The 17,525-nt window shown below is 36.7% G+C and overlaps 1 protein-coding gene across 1 annotated transcript; it reads right to left on the bottom strand.

Annotated features, from left to right (window-relative positions):
• Positions 1–3,572: 3,572 nt before the first annotated feature.
• LOC309401283 (vomeronasal type-2 receptor 26-like) lies at positions 3,573–16,781 on the bottom strand (the record flags this gene model as incomplete). Its single annotated transcript, XM_081970351.1, has 7 exons — positions 3,573–3,671; positions 6,886–7,157; positions 9,637–9,763; positions 11,935–12,162; positions 14,638–15,489; positions 15,639–15,930; positions 16,639–16,781. 7 exons carry the CDS (start codon positions 16,779–16,781, stop codon positions 3,573–3,575), a joined length of 2,013 nt encoding a protein of 670 aa, XP_081826477.1.
• Positions 16,782–17,525: the final 744 nt, after the last annotated feature.

The following is a 17,525-nucleotide window of genomic DNA, read 5'->3' as shown; positions in this document are numbered from 1 at the left end:
TTTACTACAATGCCTTTAGGTGTGTCTTGAGTATCAGTTATTTCTGCTTGTGATGTTATTTTCTTAGTTTTGCAATTTGCTTGAATTTCCTCAAGTTCAACTTCACTAAACACTTTATTCCGTGTAATAAATCGCCTTTGATCTGCAAGTCGTTGTTCACTAACATTTGAATCTGGATGTTGTTGTTTCCATAATTCATACATTCGCTTTAAATAACCTCTTTTCCCAGGCTCTGAGTTGTAATAACAGGCCATTATGGCACGGTTTTCATCTGCACTATATTTTTGTCGTTTTGTTGGCTGGTCCACTTGTAGCCCACTTGTCGACGGATGTCCAGGGACCTCAACATCTGCCGCGGCCCTTGTTAACCCGCGCGACGACCGATGCAGTATAGAATTTTTATTTGTTTCTTTCACCATGTTATATGGGTTGGCGGTTTTTTTTTTTAATGGGGCCAGGTTGCCAACCTGACCCCAACCCTCCTCCTTTCTCATCCGGGCTTGGGACCGGCAATGGCGGAGTTGTTGTTGTTGTTGTTGTTGTTGTTGTTGTTATTATTATTATTATTATTATTATTATTATTATTATTATTATTATTATTAACTCTAGGCAGATTTGTTCAATGTTTTCACAAATATTTTTCAAGATATATGACCAAACTCAAATTATCATATTTTGGATACATTCTGCAAAAGCCAAAAAGCAAGGGGTAGTAAGTTCTAATCCCACCCTTGCTCTGAAAGTCAGCTGGGTCACTGTGTGTCATGGATAGGTTTTCCTTTTTCTCTCATCTTCGCTGTTATGTTTACAAGATCATTGAAATTGAAGAGTTTATTCATGTAGTTAATAAATGGGGGCCATCCCTAACTGGAAAAAAGCTTGAAAAATATTTTGTATTTTTTTCCCAAATGTTGATAACAGTGTGATATGTTCAACTTCATTGCAGCCATCTTTCTAACCAGGGTGTTTTTCCCCCTAGACATGGATGACTGTTTTTCATGTCAAGAAGATCAGTATCCAAACAAGGATCAGAATTCATGTCTTCCAAAAATTGTGACCTTCCTAACATATGAAGAATCGTTGGGCACCATCTTAGCCATTTGTTCTCTTGTGTCTTGTTTTATTGTATTGTTGGTTCTGGGTATCTTCATTAAGTACCAAGACACTCCCATCGTCAAGGCCAACAACCGAAATCTCACCTACATCCTTCTCATGTCCCTTCTGCTTTCATTCCTTTGTGCTTTACTGTTTATTGGCAAACCTCATAAAGTGATATGTGTCCTCCGACAAAGTACTTTTGGTATGATATTTACTGTAGCTGTATCATGCGTGTTAGCCAAAACCACCATCGTGATTTTAGCTTTCATGGCCACCAAGCCAAACTCTACTATGAGGAAATGGGTGGGGAAAAGGCTGACCATTTCCATTGTTTTTCTCTGCTCCTTCATTCAAGTAGTTCTTTGTACTGTTTGGCTTTTGACTTTTCCTCCATTCCCTGATTTCAACATGCACTTAGTGGCAGAAGAAATTATTCTGGAATGTAATGAAAACTCCTTTGTCATGTTCTACTGTGTCTTGGGCTTTATGGGCCTCCTAGCCCTTGTCAGCTTTACTGTAGCTTTCTTTGCCAGGAAATTACCAGACACTTTTAATGAAGCCAAATTTATCACTTTCAGCATGTTGATTTTTTGCAGTGTTTGGCTCTCCTTTGTTCCTAGTTATCTGACCACAGGTGGAAAACATATGGTGGCGGTGGAGATCTTCTCCATTATAACATCCAGTGGGGGGCTCTTGGTATGCATCTTTTTCCCTAAATGCTATATCATCATACTGAGGCCTGAACTGAATAACAAGCAGCAACTAAAACAAAGAAAAAAATGAAAGATGCAGAATTTCATTACCATCTTTTAATTAGGCATGGGAAAGCATTAAGAAGACAAACTAGAGACCTATAAGCCTTTCCCATCTACAGGTTGCAATTGGTGCAATTACATCTACAATTTCCATCTGATTTTAGGATTGGAAAGCTGGTTCCATTTTATGACATGCCACACCCAGAATTGAATAAGTACTTGTTATAAAGTAGAGTCAAATAAATACAAAATAAATATTGAAATAGAATGAAGTCCGTGATTTCCGTATTACGAATAAGAGCTTTATTTGAATGTTTATAGATAACAAGATATATATATAATTTAAAATCTATGAAAGTATATATATATATATATATATATATATATATATATATATATATATATATATATATATATATATATATATATATATATATATATATATATAAAATTTTAAGCCCACATTGCTATTTATCATTTATTTATTTATTTATCAGTACAAATACAACACAAATATAAAAATAAAGGCAACATTAAAAATAAAAATATGGTTTTCTGCCTGCATGGTCTTCTGTGATGAGCCGAAGGACAGAAAGAGGGAGTAGTGACCTTCCTCCCATATTTAGGCATACCAGGGGTTGTAACACAAATACATACATACATACATACATACATACATACATACATACATACATATATATATATATATATATATATATATATATATATACACACACATACACACACACACATGCATACGTGCATACATGCGGGGTCTGTAGTTATTTTCACAGCCCACTTTTTGACTTGAGCAGTATACAGGTCCTCAATGAAAGGCAGGTTGCTTTTTCTGCAGTTTTACAAATAAAATCAAAGTTGCAAAGATATCCATCACATCCTCTTCTTATTTTGTTCACAACAACCTTGTGAGGTGAGTGAGTGAATGAGTAGTCCAAGGTCACCCACCTGGCTTTCAGAGCTAAGGTGAGATTAGAACTCACCATCTCCTGCCTTCTAGGCTGTGCCTTAACCACTAGGCCAAATTGGCTCTATAACTGCTGCTGTTTACCTTGATGCTAGTTGCCACATCTTCTTCCAGTACTAGAACCTTTATCAGAGAGTTACACTTTTGCAGAATTCTATAACATTTATACTTAATACAAATTCAGTATATACTGTGGAATAAGCCCATGCAATTTCAATAGGGAGTTCTTAAGGATTTTTTTTTTAATATTTTACTTTACTTTACTTTACTATTTTATTTTATTTTATATTTTATTTTATGTTTTATTTTATTTATTTATTTTATTTATTTATTTTCACATTTATATGGGCAGCCAAATAATGTGGCTTTACACAACATGATTTTTTTTAAAAAAAATAAAATAAATTTAAAATACAAAATTTAATGTTTTTCAAAAAAAAAAAAAAAAAAACCCAACCCAAAACAAGATTAGATTATGAGCAGTGAAGGCAGCTCATGAGATGAAATTTCTCTTGTGAACCCCTGGTCTGTTGATATAACAGGATTTAAGGAATTGTAGAAGATTGGCAAAGATTGGGCCTATCTCACCTGGTGATGTGCCACAGTGGCAGGATCCTAAACTAAAGAATAAATATCAAAGCATCTTGCAATTCTATATATTGTTATTGCTTTTTCCTTGTTATTCAGATTAGGTCTCAACTAAATTATATAGCATTTGAGGAAAACTATGCAAATCAGTAACCATTGGATACTATAATAGAGAAGATCTCAACAACAATCATATATTTGTCTTCTGTGTTAGGACATGTTGGAACAAAGAAAACAGCCACACCCTGAAAAAGATAAATATACTTAAAGTAATATGCTTGGTTTCATTAAAAGTGCTAGGCATGAAACAGTCTAACAGGTTATATATACAATTTGCATTGTTAGATCATAATAAAGTACATAAACATGGAATTCCTCTCGTGTATCTCATCATCTGCACATATTCTTAACTAGATGCAGACACCACTGTTTGGCTCTTAATCTCATTATAGAAAAGGTAAATTGTGTAAAGGGATTTGATGAGAGGTTTCTATTTGTGGAACATTGGCTCCATTTCTTGACTTTTCTGAGCATGGTGGAACAGTGCCTAGAACAGTGGTGGGATTCAAAAATTTTTACTGCCGGTTCTGTGGGTGTGGTTTTGTGGTTGTGGTTTTGTGGGCAGGGGAAGGATACTGCAAAATCCCCATTCCCTCCTCACCACACTAACCTGATTTCCAGCTCTATGCTGACTCTGTAAGCTGCTTAGAGAGGGCTATATAGCAAGATGAAGCAGTATATAAGTCTAAGTGCTATTCCCTTTCAGTATGTATGTCTTCCATAAATAATACTCTGTGTTTTTATTTACATAAAATAAAGCTACATGTAAAAGATTCCCAGGGGCAAAAGATCATTGAAATTTAAATATAGTCAATAAAAGAGGAACAAGAGTAAGGGGCTTGGGAAATTATCCACTAAAAAAAAACAAGGTCAGAATATGTATCTCTTCATTATTATGGATGGCATGGGTTTTAGAATCTTAGACAAAATTTACTTTATTTACATCCACAGAAGATTAAGGCATGATAGCAGGAATGTAAATGTTTTTTTTTTTTAATTTCTACTATGCCTATACAAATGAGGTCTCCTACCCCCTTGATTAGCCATTTTTCCATCTGGACATTGGAGACAATCATAGCAACAAAATGGCTTCCCTTCTATCTTCCTCTTACTATAACCAGGAGAGCACTTGTTATTACACTAAGAAAATGGCTGGGCCTGTATGTAATGAAAAGAGAGACTGTATTTCTCTAAACTATCTACATCTATCTATCTATCTATCTATCTATCTATCTATCTATCTATCTATCTATCTATCTATCTATCTATCATCTATCTATCTATCTATCTATCTATCTATCTATCTATCTATCTATCTACCTACCTACCTACCTACCTACCTACTACCTACCCACCCACCCACCCACCCACCCATCCATCTATCTATCTATCTATCGATCTATCGATCTATCGAGTCCTTTTGGAGAGGGAGCGGCTAACAAATTAAATTTATTCTATTATTCTATCTATCTATCTATCTATGCCAATACCACTCATTCATCACAAAATATCCAGAACTGTAAATCATAAAAATTTGAAATTTGGCACATATGTTGCTCTTGACTTCTATGTCCTCACTATATTTTGAAACGATCATCAGATCATTAGTAATTCTTATACAGTAATTAACAGCTCTGATGCTAAGGAGTTAGACAGTCTACTTTGTTCCAACAGCCAGTTGCCTCACATTCCATTACCTCAGTTCAAACTGGCAGGTGTTCTACTCCTTCACTCAGGAGAGGTCTGGGGCTGTTTACAGTACTAATCATCGGTACCTCATCAAAATGTCTACACCTTCCACGTATGGAACTGCTTCCAGATATTAACACACTGTGATGCTAAGGAGCACCAGGCACAGGAATTGAAAGTCTACACTATGCAAATTGTTAGCCTGGCTATGTAGACCAAAAAGCCAGGGATGCTGGTGGGATTAATAATAGAAATATTATTTATACTCTTCCAGTGAAATAACAAGAAATGGCAGGTACCGCAGTCGGTAGAAGAAATCATTTGGGATTAGAACATGTAGTTGAAAAATATATTGATAATTACAAAGTTAGAATTCAATAATATGTAGGAGACAACATCATGAGAGTCCCTTGGACTACAAAGTGATCAAACCTAGAGGAGATCAACCATGACTGCTCTTTAGAAGGCCAGATCCTGAAGATGAAACTTAAATACTTTGGCCACCTAATGAGACGGAAAGACTCACTGGAAAAGAGCCTATATCAAACATAGATGTCCAACTTACACAGGTGAATGACACTAGGAAATCCTACCAGTGGCTGAAAAGATCTGGACTAAAAGACATCAGTACTTCCTTTGTACTAGACGGGGCCCAAGGTACAGACTGTGCAAACACTTCACAGACAGTCCAACATATACTGGCAGATATAATATGCAGGGGGGTAGCATAACCTTAAAGGCACAACCAAGTAGCTAATGATGTGTACAGAAACATCTGTACAATGTATGGACTATTCCCTCCCAAGGACCTCATAACCTCATAAAGGAGATTCCAGAGAAGGTTGTAGAAAATAATAGGGCTAAGATCCTTTGGACATCCAGAAACAGATAGAAAGGCAGGTTTTAATTAATTAATCAACTGGATACCATGGGAAAAGATAAGGAGGAGGAGACAGAAGAAGTGATAGATGTAATGGCACAAAGACACAACATCAGGAAGAAGGAATATGAGAAGCTGGAGAAGTAGCAGAGCCTGAAGGAGCAATGAGAGAGCATGTGAAAAGGCAAAGGCTAAATGGTCCCAGTGGTGGTAGGAGCACTAAGGGCTGTGACTCCTATACTTTCATAACAAATATAGACACACTGACACACACAAACATATCAAATGCATGGCTAAGGCTCTGTTTACTAATGCAGAAGGATTATGGATCATCCAGCTTTACATTCTTATGTGGATTTTTTTATGCTTAGCTTTTGTTTCTTGTTTAGATCAGATCTCCAGATAATGATAAAGCATTTGGGGGAAAAGATGCAAATCAGTATTCCAACACTGGAAGCTATGATAGAGAAAATCTCCACAGCAACCACATATTTCCCTTTTGTGCTCAGGTACGTTGGAACAAAGGACAACCAGACACTGCAGAAGACCAACATGCTGAAGGTGATAAACTTGGCTTCATTGAAAGCATCAGGCAATTTTCTTGCTAGGAAAGCCACTATGAAGCTAATAAAGGCAAGGAAGCCCATGTAGCCCAAGACACAGTAGAACATGTAGTTGGATCCTTCATTGCATTCCAGGACTATTTCTTCCACCATTGAACTCATGTTTGCATCAGGGAATGGAGGAGACGTTATCAGCCACACTGTACATATAATCCCTTGAATGAAGGAGCAACCAAATGCTACATACATGGCAAGCTTTTTCCCTACCCACTTGGTGATCTTGCTCCCAGGCTTGGTGGCCATAAAAGCCAGAACTACAATGACAGTTTTGGCTAAAACACAAGATATGGCCACTGAGAAGACAACTCCAAAAGCAGTTTGACGAAGGACACATGTCACCTTGGATGGTTGGCCAATAAAGAGCAAAGCACAAAGAAAAGATAACAAGAGAGCCACCAAGAGAACATAGGTCAAGTTCCGGTTATTGGCTTTAACAAGAGGAGTATCCTGGTGTTTAATAAAAATCCAGAAGATTACAGCTGTAATGAAAGAACAGAAAATAGCAGAGCTGGCTAAAATGGTCCCCAAAATTTCTTCGTACATCAGGAAGGTTAACACTTTTGGGAGACACAAATCTTGGTTATTGTTTGGGTACTGATCTTCTGAGCAATGAAAACAGTCGTCCATATCTAGAAAAGACATGATTTTTTTAAATATAGGGTGGTTCTGAAATTCTTTTCAGAAATCAAATGTGAACATACTGTAGCTGTCATATGATAATTGGTTAGAATTTGGGAACCAAATAACTTTCCATCATTCGCATAAAGGTCTATCAGCAGAAATGACTAAAAAGTCAGGACATACGTTGCATTTCAAATAAATGCAATTCCTAGGAAACTCTCAAAATTTTCTTCGAAAAACAAAGCAAAACAAACAAAATAATTCAATTTGTTTCTTGTACATTAAAAAGCAGTCAATATGTACCTGTGGTTTGTGCACTTGTACATTAGAAACAAATAGAATAACAGAGTTGGAAGGGACCTTGGAGGCCTTCTAGTCCAACCCCCTGCCTAGGCAGGAAACCCTATACCGTTTCAGACAAATGGTTATTCAACATCTTAAAAAAACATCCAGTGTTGGAGCATTCACAACTTCTGGAGGCAAGTTGTTCCACTGATTAATTGTCAGGAAATGTCTCCTTAGTTCTAAGTTGCTTCTCTCTTGATTAGTTTCCACCCATTCCTTCTTGTCCTACCCTGGAGAATAGTTTGACTCCCTCCTGTTTGTGGCAGCCCCTGAGATATTGGAATATTCCTATCTTGTCTTCCGTAATCCTTCTTTTCATTGAACTAGACATACCAATTTCCTGCAACCGTTCTTTATATCTTTTAGCCTTTAGTCCCCTAATCATCTTTGTTGCTCTTCTCTGCACTCTTTCTAGAGTCTCAACATTTTTTTTAATATATTGTGGCGACCAAAACTGGATGCAGTATTCCAAGTGTGGCCTTACCAGGGCATTATTAAATGGTATGAACATGTCACATGATCTTGATTCTACCCCTCTGTTGATGCAGCCTAGAACTGTGTTGGCTTTTTTGGCAGTTGCTGCACACTATTGGCTCATATTTAAATGGTTGTCCACTAGGACTCTAAGATCCCTCTCACAGTTACTACTATTGTGCAAGGTACCACCTATACTGTATCTGTGCAGTATTTGCAATTGGGATTTGTAACTGGAATTTTATTTTGCAATCCATAAATATTCTGTTTTTACATGACTTTCTAGCTTGAAGTCTCACTTGTACTGCTGAAAACCACACGTAAAAAATTAGTAATTGACAGCTGGGGATCATGGAGAAAGAAAGACTCTAAAGTTATTACTACTTCAGTTAAATATGCACTATTTTACAGAACTGTTTTTTTTTTAATTTTCAAAGGCAGATTAAAAACTGTTTTGACACTTTGAGACCAAGTGCATACAGACCCTTTCTAATGGTGCTACCAGATGCAGGTATGTTTGACAGTAAATGAACTCCAAACGTTATCTCAATTAATTGGTCTAAACTCATAAAGTAATAATCACAACATTAAGAGTGATTTTACCATTTAGGAATTTGGAAAGTGGTCAGGAAGTCCAATGTGATCTCTGCTTTCATTTTAATTTGCCTAACCAATTTTATATGCCTATTTCTAAAAAAGTTGAGAAAACAAAATTGTTATATCCAGTTATACCACAAATAAAATAACTACAAATAATGTCATTAATATCAATCAAACAGCCACATATTTTGATTGCATTTGGGATTTTTGTCCCTCTATTGGTATTTCCTATGGACTTGGGATAGGCAGATGTTGATGTTTGATGGTGTTAGAGGTATTGTCACAGGATATAAGCTATTCTGGGTAAAATTGCTTTTGCAATTGACCAATGATTTTGTCAATGGTGTTTAAGTGGTGCACTCAAGACTCCTATTATTACTGGTACATACATATATTACATAGTTACCTATGTAACTTTCCTGGTAAGTAGAGTCAGTTAACATCACTTCGTGGGTAAAGAGCCTAATTCATTACTACTATTTTTCTGGTCGTCCTATCCAGGGCTTTTAATTAATTCTGTTTAAGTCCAGTTCACTATTCCAGCTGTTTATGTGGTTGAGTACTTGTGGCTCTTTGAGCTTTGTTCTGTTCCTGCACACATTTCATTAGCAGGCTGACTAACATTATCACTCCATGGGAGGTGAAGTTTGCTGATTGTTTCTAGAATAAAGTATTTGGTTTACAACTCCCCCATGCATTGATAATGTTACCTAGATTGGTAATGAAACATCTGCAGCAAGCAAAGGAAACTCAGAAAATCCAACAGGGATTCTATTTCTGTTTTTTTAAAAAATACTGCAATATTATGTAATGAATTACAACGTCATAATCATCAACTATTTTTTGATAATAAAAGAAGGCACTCCTTGCAGTATTGATATCAGTAAATCTTCCCCCTCTCCATGCAACCTCCCTTACCTTCCTGGCTAGCAATCTTTCCATCAGGACATCGAAGACAATCATAGCAGCAAAATGGCTTTGATTCTATCCTTTTCTTACTGTATCCTGAGCGGCACTTGTTATTACATACAGAAAGTGGCTGGACCTGTTCATTAAGAAAGGAGAGAATGCTGCTCATTGGACAAGGCTGTACCTTTATTATTTATTTGCATATTGTTTGTGACACTTTCTTGTGGCAAACCAGAAATGGAGGATCCCTTCCAGGGCCTCAGCAACAAGATCAAGTTCATGCTTAACCACCCTCCCTTATTTACATAATCCAATCAGATATTTCTGTGCTAAAACTAAATTCCCTTAATCTGGTCAGGCCAGGAGAAAATAAGCTATCCCTCATTAGAACTAAACCAACAAAAGATAATGAGGACTCAGGCTTTGCAGGCACTTAGCATCAGACCAACTAAGGAAATTGCAACAGTGTATTTGGGTGAAAATTCATAGACCTTTCAGTTCTAGATTAATACCATGCACCTAAATCTCCCATCACTCATTAACATGGACAGACAATTCCCAAACACTGATTTATGAGCCATGGTGGCCCAGTGGTTAGAGTGCAGTACTTCAGGCTACTTCTGCTGACTGACAGCTGCCTGCAATTTGGCAGTTCAAATCTCACGAGGCTCAAGATTGACTCAGCCTTCCATTCTTCCGAGGTGGGTAAAATGAGAAAATTGTTGGGGGCAATATGCTGACTCTGTAAACTGCTTAGAGAGGGATGTAAAGCACTATAAAGCGGTATATAAGTCTAAGTGCTGTTTCTCCTTAGTAAAAATAGAAACATCCCTCCTCCAATAAAGTAAAAATAATTTGACCCACCCACTGTGACACTAAATAACTTCCAGCAAAACAGAACCCAAAGCTTCCTGTTCCCCAAGTCACAACTCCCGTCAAAGTCTTTCCCCTTCTTTTGCTCTCCTATGAACTGGAACCCAACGATCATGATTTCTAATAACGAGTGATCTTTTTTCCTCAGTGTTGCACTCCATCTTTTGAATGTACATTTTATACTGCCAAGAGTAGCTCCTGGTGGTTTGCAATGAAAATATCTGCTAAGTATGAAATCATGTAATACCACAAAGCAAGGATAATAAACTAAAAATCCGTAAAATAAGATTAAAATCACTAGACAAGAAGTATAAATCATTGTGAAAGATTTCATTTCAAATGCCCCAAAGCATCATGGGGCAGGATATTCTATACATTGGGAACCACTACGGAAAACACTTTCTCTAAATTCCCTTGACATCTCATAACAAATTAGGAAGATATTTTGGTGTGTCTTTTTATCCCATTTTTCCCTTCTTTGGAACACAACACAACCTTTTGTAGAAGTGTCAGAATCATCTTTAGAAGGTTGACGATGATATTCCAGTTCAGGAAGTTATTTGAATAGGTCAGAATGGCCATATATAAAATGAACGAGGCAAGCAGATACAAATGGATATTTTTGAATTCCTTGTGAGCTTTTTATTATCTCTTAAGGCTTTGTGTAATATTTATGAAATTGTTTTATCTGTTAAACTGTCTATTCAGAATAAAAAGTAGTTCTAAACCTTTTAATTATCTTTATTCTTTGGTCTTTTGGATAACACATACAAATTATGCATGTGACTTATGGAATCCCAAACTATCTTTTTATCAATTTCACATATGCCACCTGCAAACTTGTAAAGCATTCCTGGCCTGCTCTCAAGTTGCCATAAGCAGAAGAGGAAGAAGCAGAAGTGGGGGAGAACTGACCGAGCAGTTCAACAGCCATGACATTCCATGCATACTTTTCCCAAGGCTGTGTCCCAAGTTACTAGAGCCAGCCAGAAAGGCATGCTTTCTACAGCCTGAGAAAATGCTCTATCTGAGAATGTGATTTATGACACACCTTAGGAGGAGGGGGGAAGGGTCATAGTTGGGCCATAAATTATATGGGGCAGAGCTCACTTCACTCGAGTACATGCTGACAAGTTGCTCCTGGATTTCTTTTTAAACTTGGCTCTAGGCTCATGAGTTAATTAGGGCATCTGTCGGAAACCTGGCAACAAGTCCCTAAATTCTATACCTGATACCACCATCCTTTTTCATATATTCATATCTCTCCATACACACAATGACTCGTGGCCTGGACAATGTATGGGAGTAGAAAAAAAGCCATGGAGGGCTTTATTTCTGAATGTAACAGGAGGGTGAGATGTTGGATCTGTAAATATTTCTAACAAATGGAATAACTATGGAAAGTAACCTAAAATGTAATTGCAGCATACATACCTGATTAAATCTCCTAGGCCACACAACAGATTCTTCAAGAGAAGAAAACATTATTTTTTGAGAACCCATTCCATTGATCCCTCCAATTCTGACTCTCCGAAAAGACTGGTTTGGAAATACGATCCAGTTCATAAGATCAAATCCAGCCTCTAACTCTCCATTCTGGTCGAAGGAAACCTTTTCCCCTGCACTGTTATTGAAAGATACCTTCCTTACAAACTGATTGAACTATTTTTTAAAAAAGAAGAAAAATAAAAAAGAGTACAGTAAACATTCCAGTACATTAAGAATAGCATTACATCTTCTTTGTCTTCTTTAGGACAATTATCATTTCTAAACCAGACGTTGTATTCAGCCGGTTCGCTCTGGTTTGGGAAAACCGGTAGCGGCGGCTATGGGAGGCTCTGCCCACCCACCCTGATGTAATGTATGAGCACCATGCATGCGCAAGCACTGCACATGCTCATGTGCAAATGTGGTGCGCATGCACAGATGTGGCGTGTGCACTCCCATTTGCAAACCGATAGGGAAGGTAAGTGAATCCCACCACTGTTCCCAACAGAATAAGAGATATAACAAGCAGCACAAATTAATAAAATATCTATATCCATGAAAAATGATTGAGTGAAAACTGAATAAAAAGCTCCTGATTTCCATTTTATTTCAGGAAAACATTAAAATGATTAGTTTCACAACCATATGTTGGTAAGAAGAAGAATTAGCAATTACATTTCACACTGAAGCTTTAAATATCTTAACTTTTAAAAAAACAAAGTCAGCAATTCCTTGAAGATAAGTTCAACTTCAATTCATGAAAATATCAGTGTTTCTTTTTGTGGAGGATAATATACAAATTATTATACATTATTTGAAGACATAGTTCCATAGATAAGTTTCTAATATTAGATAAAGTGGAAAGAAAGAGAAGAAGACCAGCAGCAAGGTTTATGGACTATCAGTTACAGTAATAATAAATGCAACAATGGTACATGATCAATCAAATAAATAAATTACACGAGTCCTGGAGGTGCAATGGTTAGAGGGCAGTATTGCAGGCAAACTCTGCCCATAGTCTGGAATTTGATCCTGACAGAGCCCAAGGTTGACTCAACCTTCCATCCTTTCAAGGTCAGTAAAATGAGGACCCAGATCATTGGGGCAATATGCAAATAATGTCTCTATGTTGTAAACCAGACAGTGTTGTCAAGTGCTATGTGGCAGTATATATGCTCAAATGCTATTGCTATTAATATACAAGCTGCTAGCTGGGTACCCGTGCTCTGCTACTAAACTATTATTTATTATTTATTTGATTTGATTTGATTTTTAGACCGTCCCCTCTCCCCGAAGGAACTCGGGGTCCCTAAACTATGTGAGTGGTCTTGCTAAACTGACACTTACAGCTTGAAAATTAATGAGTGGTTATGATTGGCCTCTCCTGTCCCCTTCTCTCATAATAACGTAAGAAATACTAATGATCTAATGGTCATTTCAAAAAAATCCTTTCTTAGCAAGGACCTAGAGGCCGAGAGGAACATATGTGCCAAATTCCAAGTTTGTAGGCTTTATGGTTCTGGAGATTTCATAATTATGCATGAGTGGTATTTTAATTTTATATAGAGAGAGATTTTTCAAGTTCCCAATCAGTATACAACACCTATTTTTGTTTTCTTATTTTTATCCCACCTTCATTATTTTTATAAATAAGTCAAGGCAGAAGGATATACTCCTTCCTCCTCCTCTTTTACCAACAACAGCCCTGTGAGATGAGTTGGACTGAGAGAGTGTAACTGACCTAAAGTCACCCATCTGTCTTTCATTTCTAAGGAAGACTAGAATTCACTGCCTCCTGTTTTCTAACCTTGTCCTTTAATCACTAGACCAAATTGGCTTTTCCTTTCCAATCCCTTTTTTGAGTCCTGCTAAGGATAAATACAGATTTCGATTTCATTCTAGCTTTAAGTGGTACTCATTTTCTTAACTCTTTTTTAAAAAAGGATTTAATTTCAAAGAATTTGGCATATTATTAATGGGAAGTACGACACATCTCACATGATTGCAGTGTGGTGTATTTATCTACTGTATTTTCTGGAATACAAGATGCACCATTTTTCCTCCCAAAAGAGGGTGAAAATCTCTGTGTGTCTTATACACTGAATGCAGCATTTTTAGCCTCCCGAAACCCTGCTCCCTTCACAAAAATGGACATGCAGAGGGTTTGTGAGGCCTGCAAAGTGCTCCTGGGGGCTCGGGAGGGCTAAACCAAGCAGAAAACAAGGTCATTTTTTACTTGTTCTTGCCCACTAGCCCCAGGAGCACTCTACAAGTCTCCTAAAGCCTATGCATGTCCTTTTGGGGGGGGACGAAAAGGGCTCATTTTCGTGAGAAATGGGCTGATTTTTCCTCATTTTTGTCCCCCATTTGCAGCGCTCTCAAACTCTTTGCATTCCCCATTTTTCACAAAAAATGAGACATGCAGAGGGTTTGGGTAGTCTGCAGACTGCAAAAATTTATCTCTTCAAAATCTTGGTGCATCTTATATTTCAGTGTATCTTATACTCTAAAAAATACAGTAATTTAATTTTAATTATTTTAATTTAAAAACTTAGGAAAATTGTGACCCTCCCCAATCTAGGTTCTAATAGTTTACCTGCAAATATGGTCAACCCTCTGTCATTTACAGTTTACTGGTTAGAACTTTACCTTCCAGAGATGTTGTTTCAGAAGGTTTAGTTTCGATTCATGATCTCCTGCTCGGTATCTGAATATGGATGCTTGGATGTTATGCAAAGCATGTGCCACTGCGAAGACTGCATTGTAGACACTGTAGCTGTGGCTAGTCATGTCCATCTCAAATACAGTTGAAGGAAGATTTCCCAGTTTTTCTTCACCAGTGCAGATGACTTCCCCATTCATGGAGTTGGAGAAGGAACATTCAAATGCATTTTCCCAGAAGAGCTTGATAATGGCATCTTCCTTTTTCATGTTAGGCTTTCTCATCTGAAGAAATTCCTGGAATCCCAAAACCTCCCCTGAGTGAATCGCAAAGGAGAGAGCACCATGGAGGAAGTCTATGTCGTCATTCCTTTGGAAGGGAAGTGATGTGAAATGCATCTGAGCTGTCAGCACCCACACTTTAACATTTTCCATTAATGGTATATCTTCCAGTTGGGAAATGGAGGGGAATATCCTCAAAATAATCATATCTTCAGCTTCACCATGGATTAACACTACATTAGCAGAGCTTCTTATAATAACTTTCAAACTTTCAATCCCAGCTTCCACAGAAGCATAAATATTATTAGAATAAGAAATTGCTGGCAAAGTTTCAATAAAAGCAAAACAAATGCCATTCAGGGAAAACATGGGAACCATATTTTGTACAAACTTTTTTCCATGCTCACAATTTGTATGGAACACCCCTATCCAAGTCCACTGGAAGTGGAGCATCAATTGGAGAATTCCATTGTATTGGTGGTGCACATTTGGGAACATTTGTTGGTATGAAACAGTCTGTGTTTTTTCTTTTATCTCTGGAGTTGATCCATAGATGAACTGAAGAAATAGATGGAAAAGTGGGATGGGGGGAGGGGGATTTTTTAATTGTATAAAAAAAGTTACAGAAAACAAAAGCCCAGGAATCAAAAATGAAGAATTAATTGTGATTTCAAAATGCCTTCTAGTCATAGTTTTGCCATAGTTACCTGTGGCATGTTGTAAAGAGACAGGAGGGTGCCCATGTGGGCTCCAGCTGAAGATGTTGGTCCTCCAATGACAGCTATTGGTCGTTTCTTCATATCACAGCTGTAGTTAGGGATGAATCTCTCCTTGGTAGAGAACAGTTCTAACGATGCACGGTAAGTCCATGTTGCAGTGAAATAACTGTTATAAATATGGAAGCCCAGGGTGTCATTGGGCAAAATGTGGGGATTTTCATTGATCTCCTTGACTGCAAATTGCAAAGCTAGGAATTGCTGATAGATTGGTGTCATCACTCTGAAAGGAAGATTATAGTATATTCTTTTACATTGTTCAAGGTATGACATTTAATAGAGTTTATGACAACATATTTTAAAGTACATAAAATATGTACTTCAGTTAGATATTTTACACCAGTTTTTACAAGCCCAGTACTCTAAATATATTATAAATACATTGGTTAAAAGAATGATTTCTGTACCTCTCCAATATATTATTTTGTAATACAATTTTCAAGATAAAATGACTTTGGACTCTGAAATACTTGAAATCAATTATGCTGAAGCAAATACCTGCACAGTGTTTTTTGCAATTTTTAAAAATGTTTTTCCTCTTCATTTTTCTGCTCACTACCATGAAAACATTTTTTAATTTAATCCCTTTCCCTTTTTTTATTTCATCCTTACCATTATGACAGTAAAAATATGGAAATAAGATATTTGATAAAGGTGCCAGTCTTTTTAAAAGCCCTATGAAAATTAGCCCAAATGTGTTGAACTTTAGTTGGCATTGCATAAAATATACGGTAATTTATTATCTATATTATTCACCCAAGTTCTTACTTGGATCCACAAAATGTTAATGTGTTGAAAATCACAGCTCAATAAACACACATTATACATATTTTTTTAAAAAAATATCATTATGTAAAATATTCTTTGCCTATGAGAAAAGTGAAATAACATTACAAATGAACAAATATATCTGTGTTTCAAATAAAATTACAGGAGTTCATCAAAAAGATTACTAGACGGTGCTTCACTGAAGTCCATCACTGAATAGAATATGTAGATCGCAGACAAAATGCCAACAATAATGAAGTCTCCAGGTTCATAGTGCTGGTGAAGAAAAGGCAGAGGCTCACTCATGCTGCATTTCATGTTAGGAATCATGCACAACACATTGGGTAAAAGCAGTATAATTAATGCTCCAAATACCACAATCACGAATGAAGCAGCTCTTTCTTTAAGCCACTTCATCCCTCTCATTAAATAAGTCTGAAATAGGTCCCTATGTAAACACAATTGTCAAAATTCAGAATTCTAACTCCAGTTTAGAACATCACCTTGTGTCTCCTCATGTCTTTTTATTTTGTTGTATTGCTTTTCTAGGTTTCCAGTTCTTGCAACACGTTCGAGATCTATGGGGAATTCAGAAGTTGTTGGTTTTAAATAGATAATTGTAGGGAAGGCATCCCTAGCTGAGAATCTATAGATAAAACAAAATCATGAATAGAAAAGTCCACTGGATATTTCCCAAAACTCCATTGGACATCTTTATTTTCCGAGAACAAGGTGATAGTTGCACCTATCTGATTGAGTACAAAAATTCTCTTGAAATTAAGAGATAGCACTGAAATAAAACTAATTAAATTAGTAATTGCAGTGGAAATATTACCTAAAAATATCCAAAAAAATCTAGAAAACAAGAAAGAAGCAGGAAGTTAAGAAAGAAATGTAACCTTGTAGTGTTTCTTCAATATCCATTTTTTTCTGAGTTACAAAGTCAGGTTCTTTGTATATTTCGGGAAGCCTATGATTAAAAATTACATTGGGCAGGTTGGTGTGCATATTCTAATTTTACAGAAAAATCTGGACATCAGAGGGTTAATA

The sequence above is a fragment of the Natrix helvetica genome, assembly GCF_964273705.1.
Source record: "Natrix helvetica genome assembly, chromosome: Z".
In the NCBI taxonomy this organism is placed as follows: domain Eukaryota; kingdom Metazoa; phylum Chordata; class Lepidosauria; order Squamata; family Natricidae; genus Natrix; species Natrix helvetica.
The sequence above is the reverse complement of the archived record's forward strand: the minus strand, read 5'-3'. Positions and strand labels throughout refer to the sequence as shown.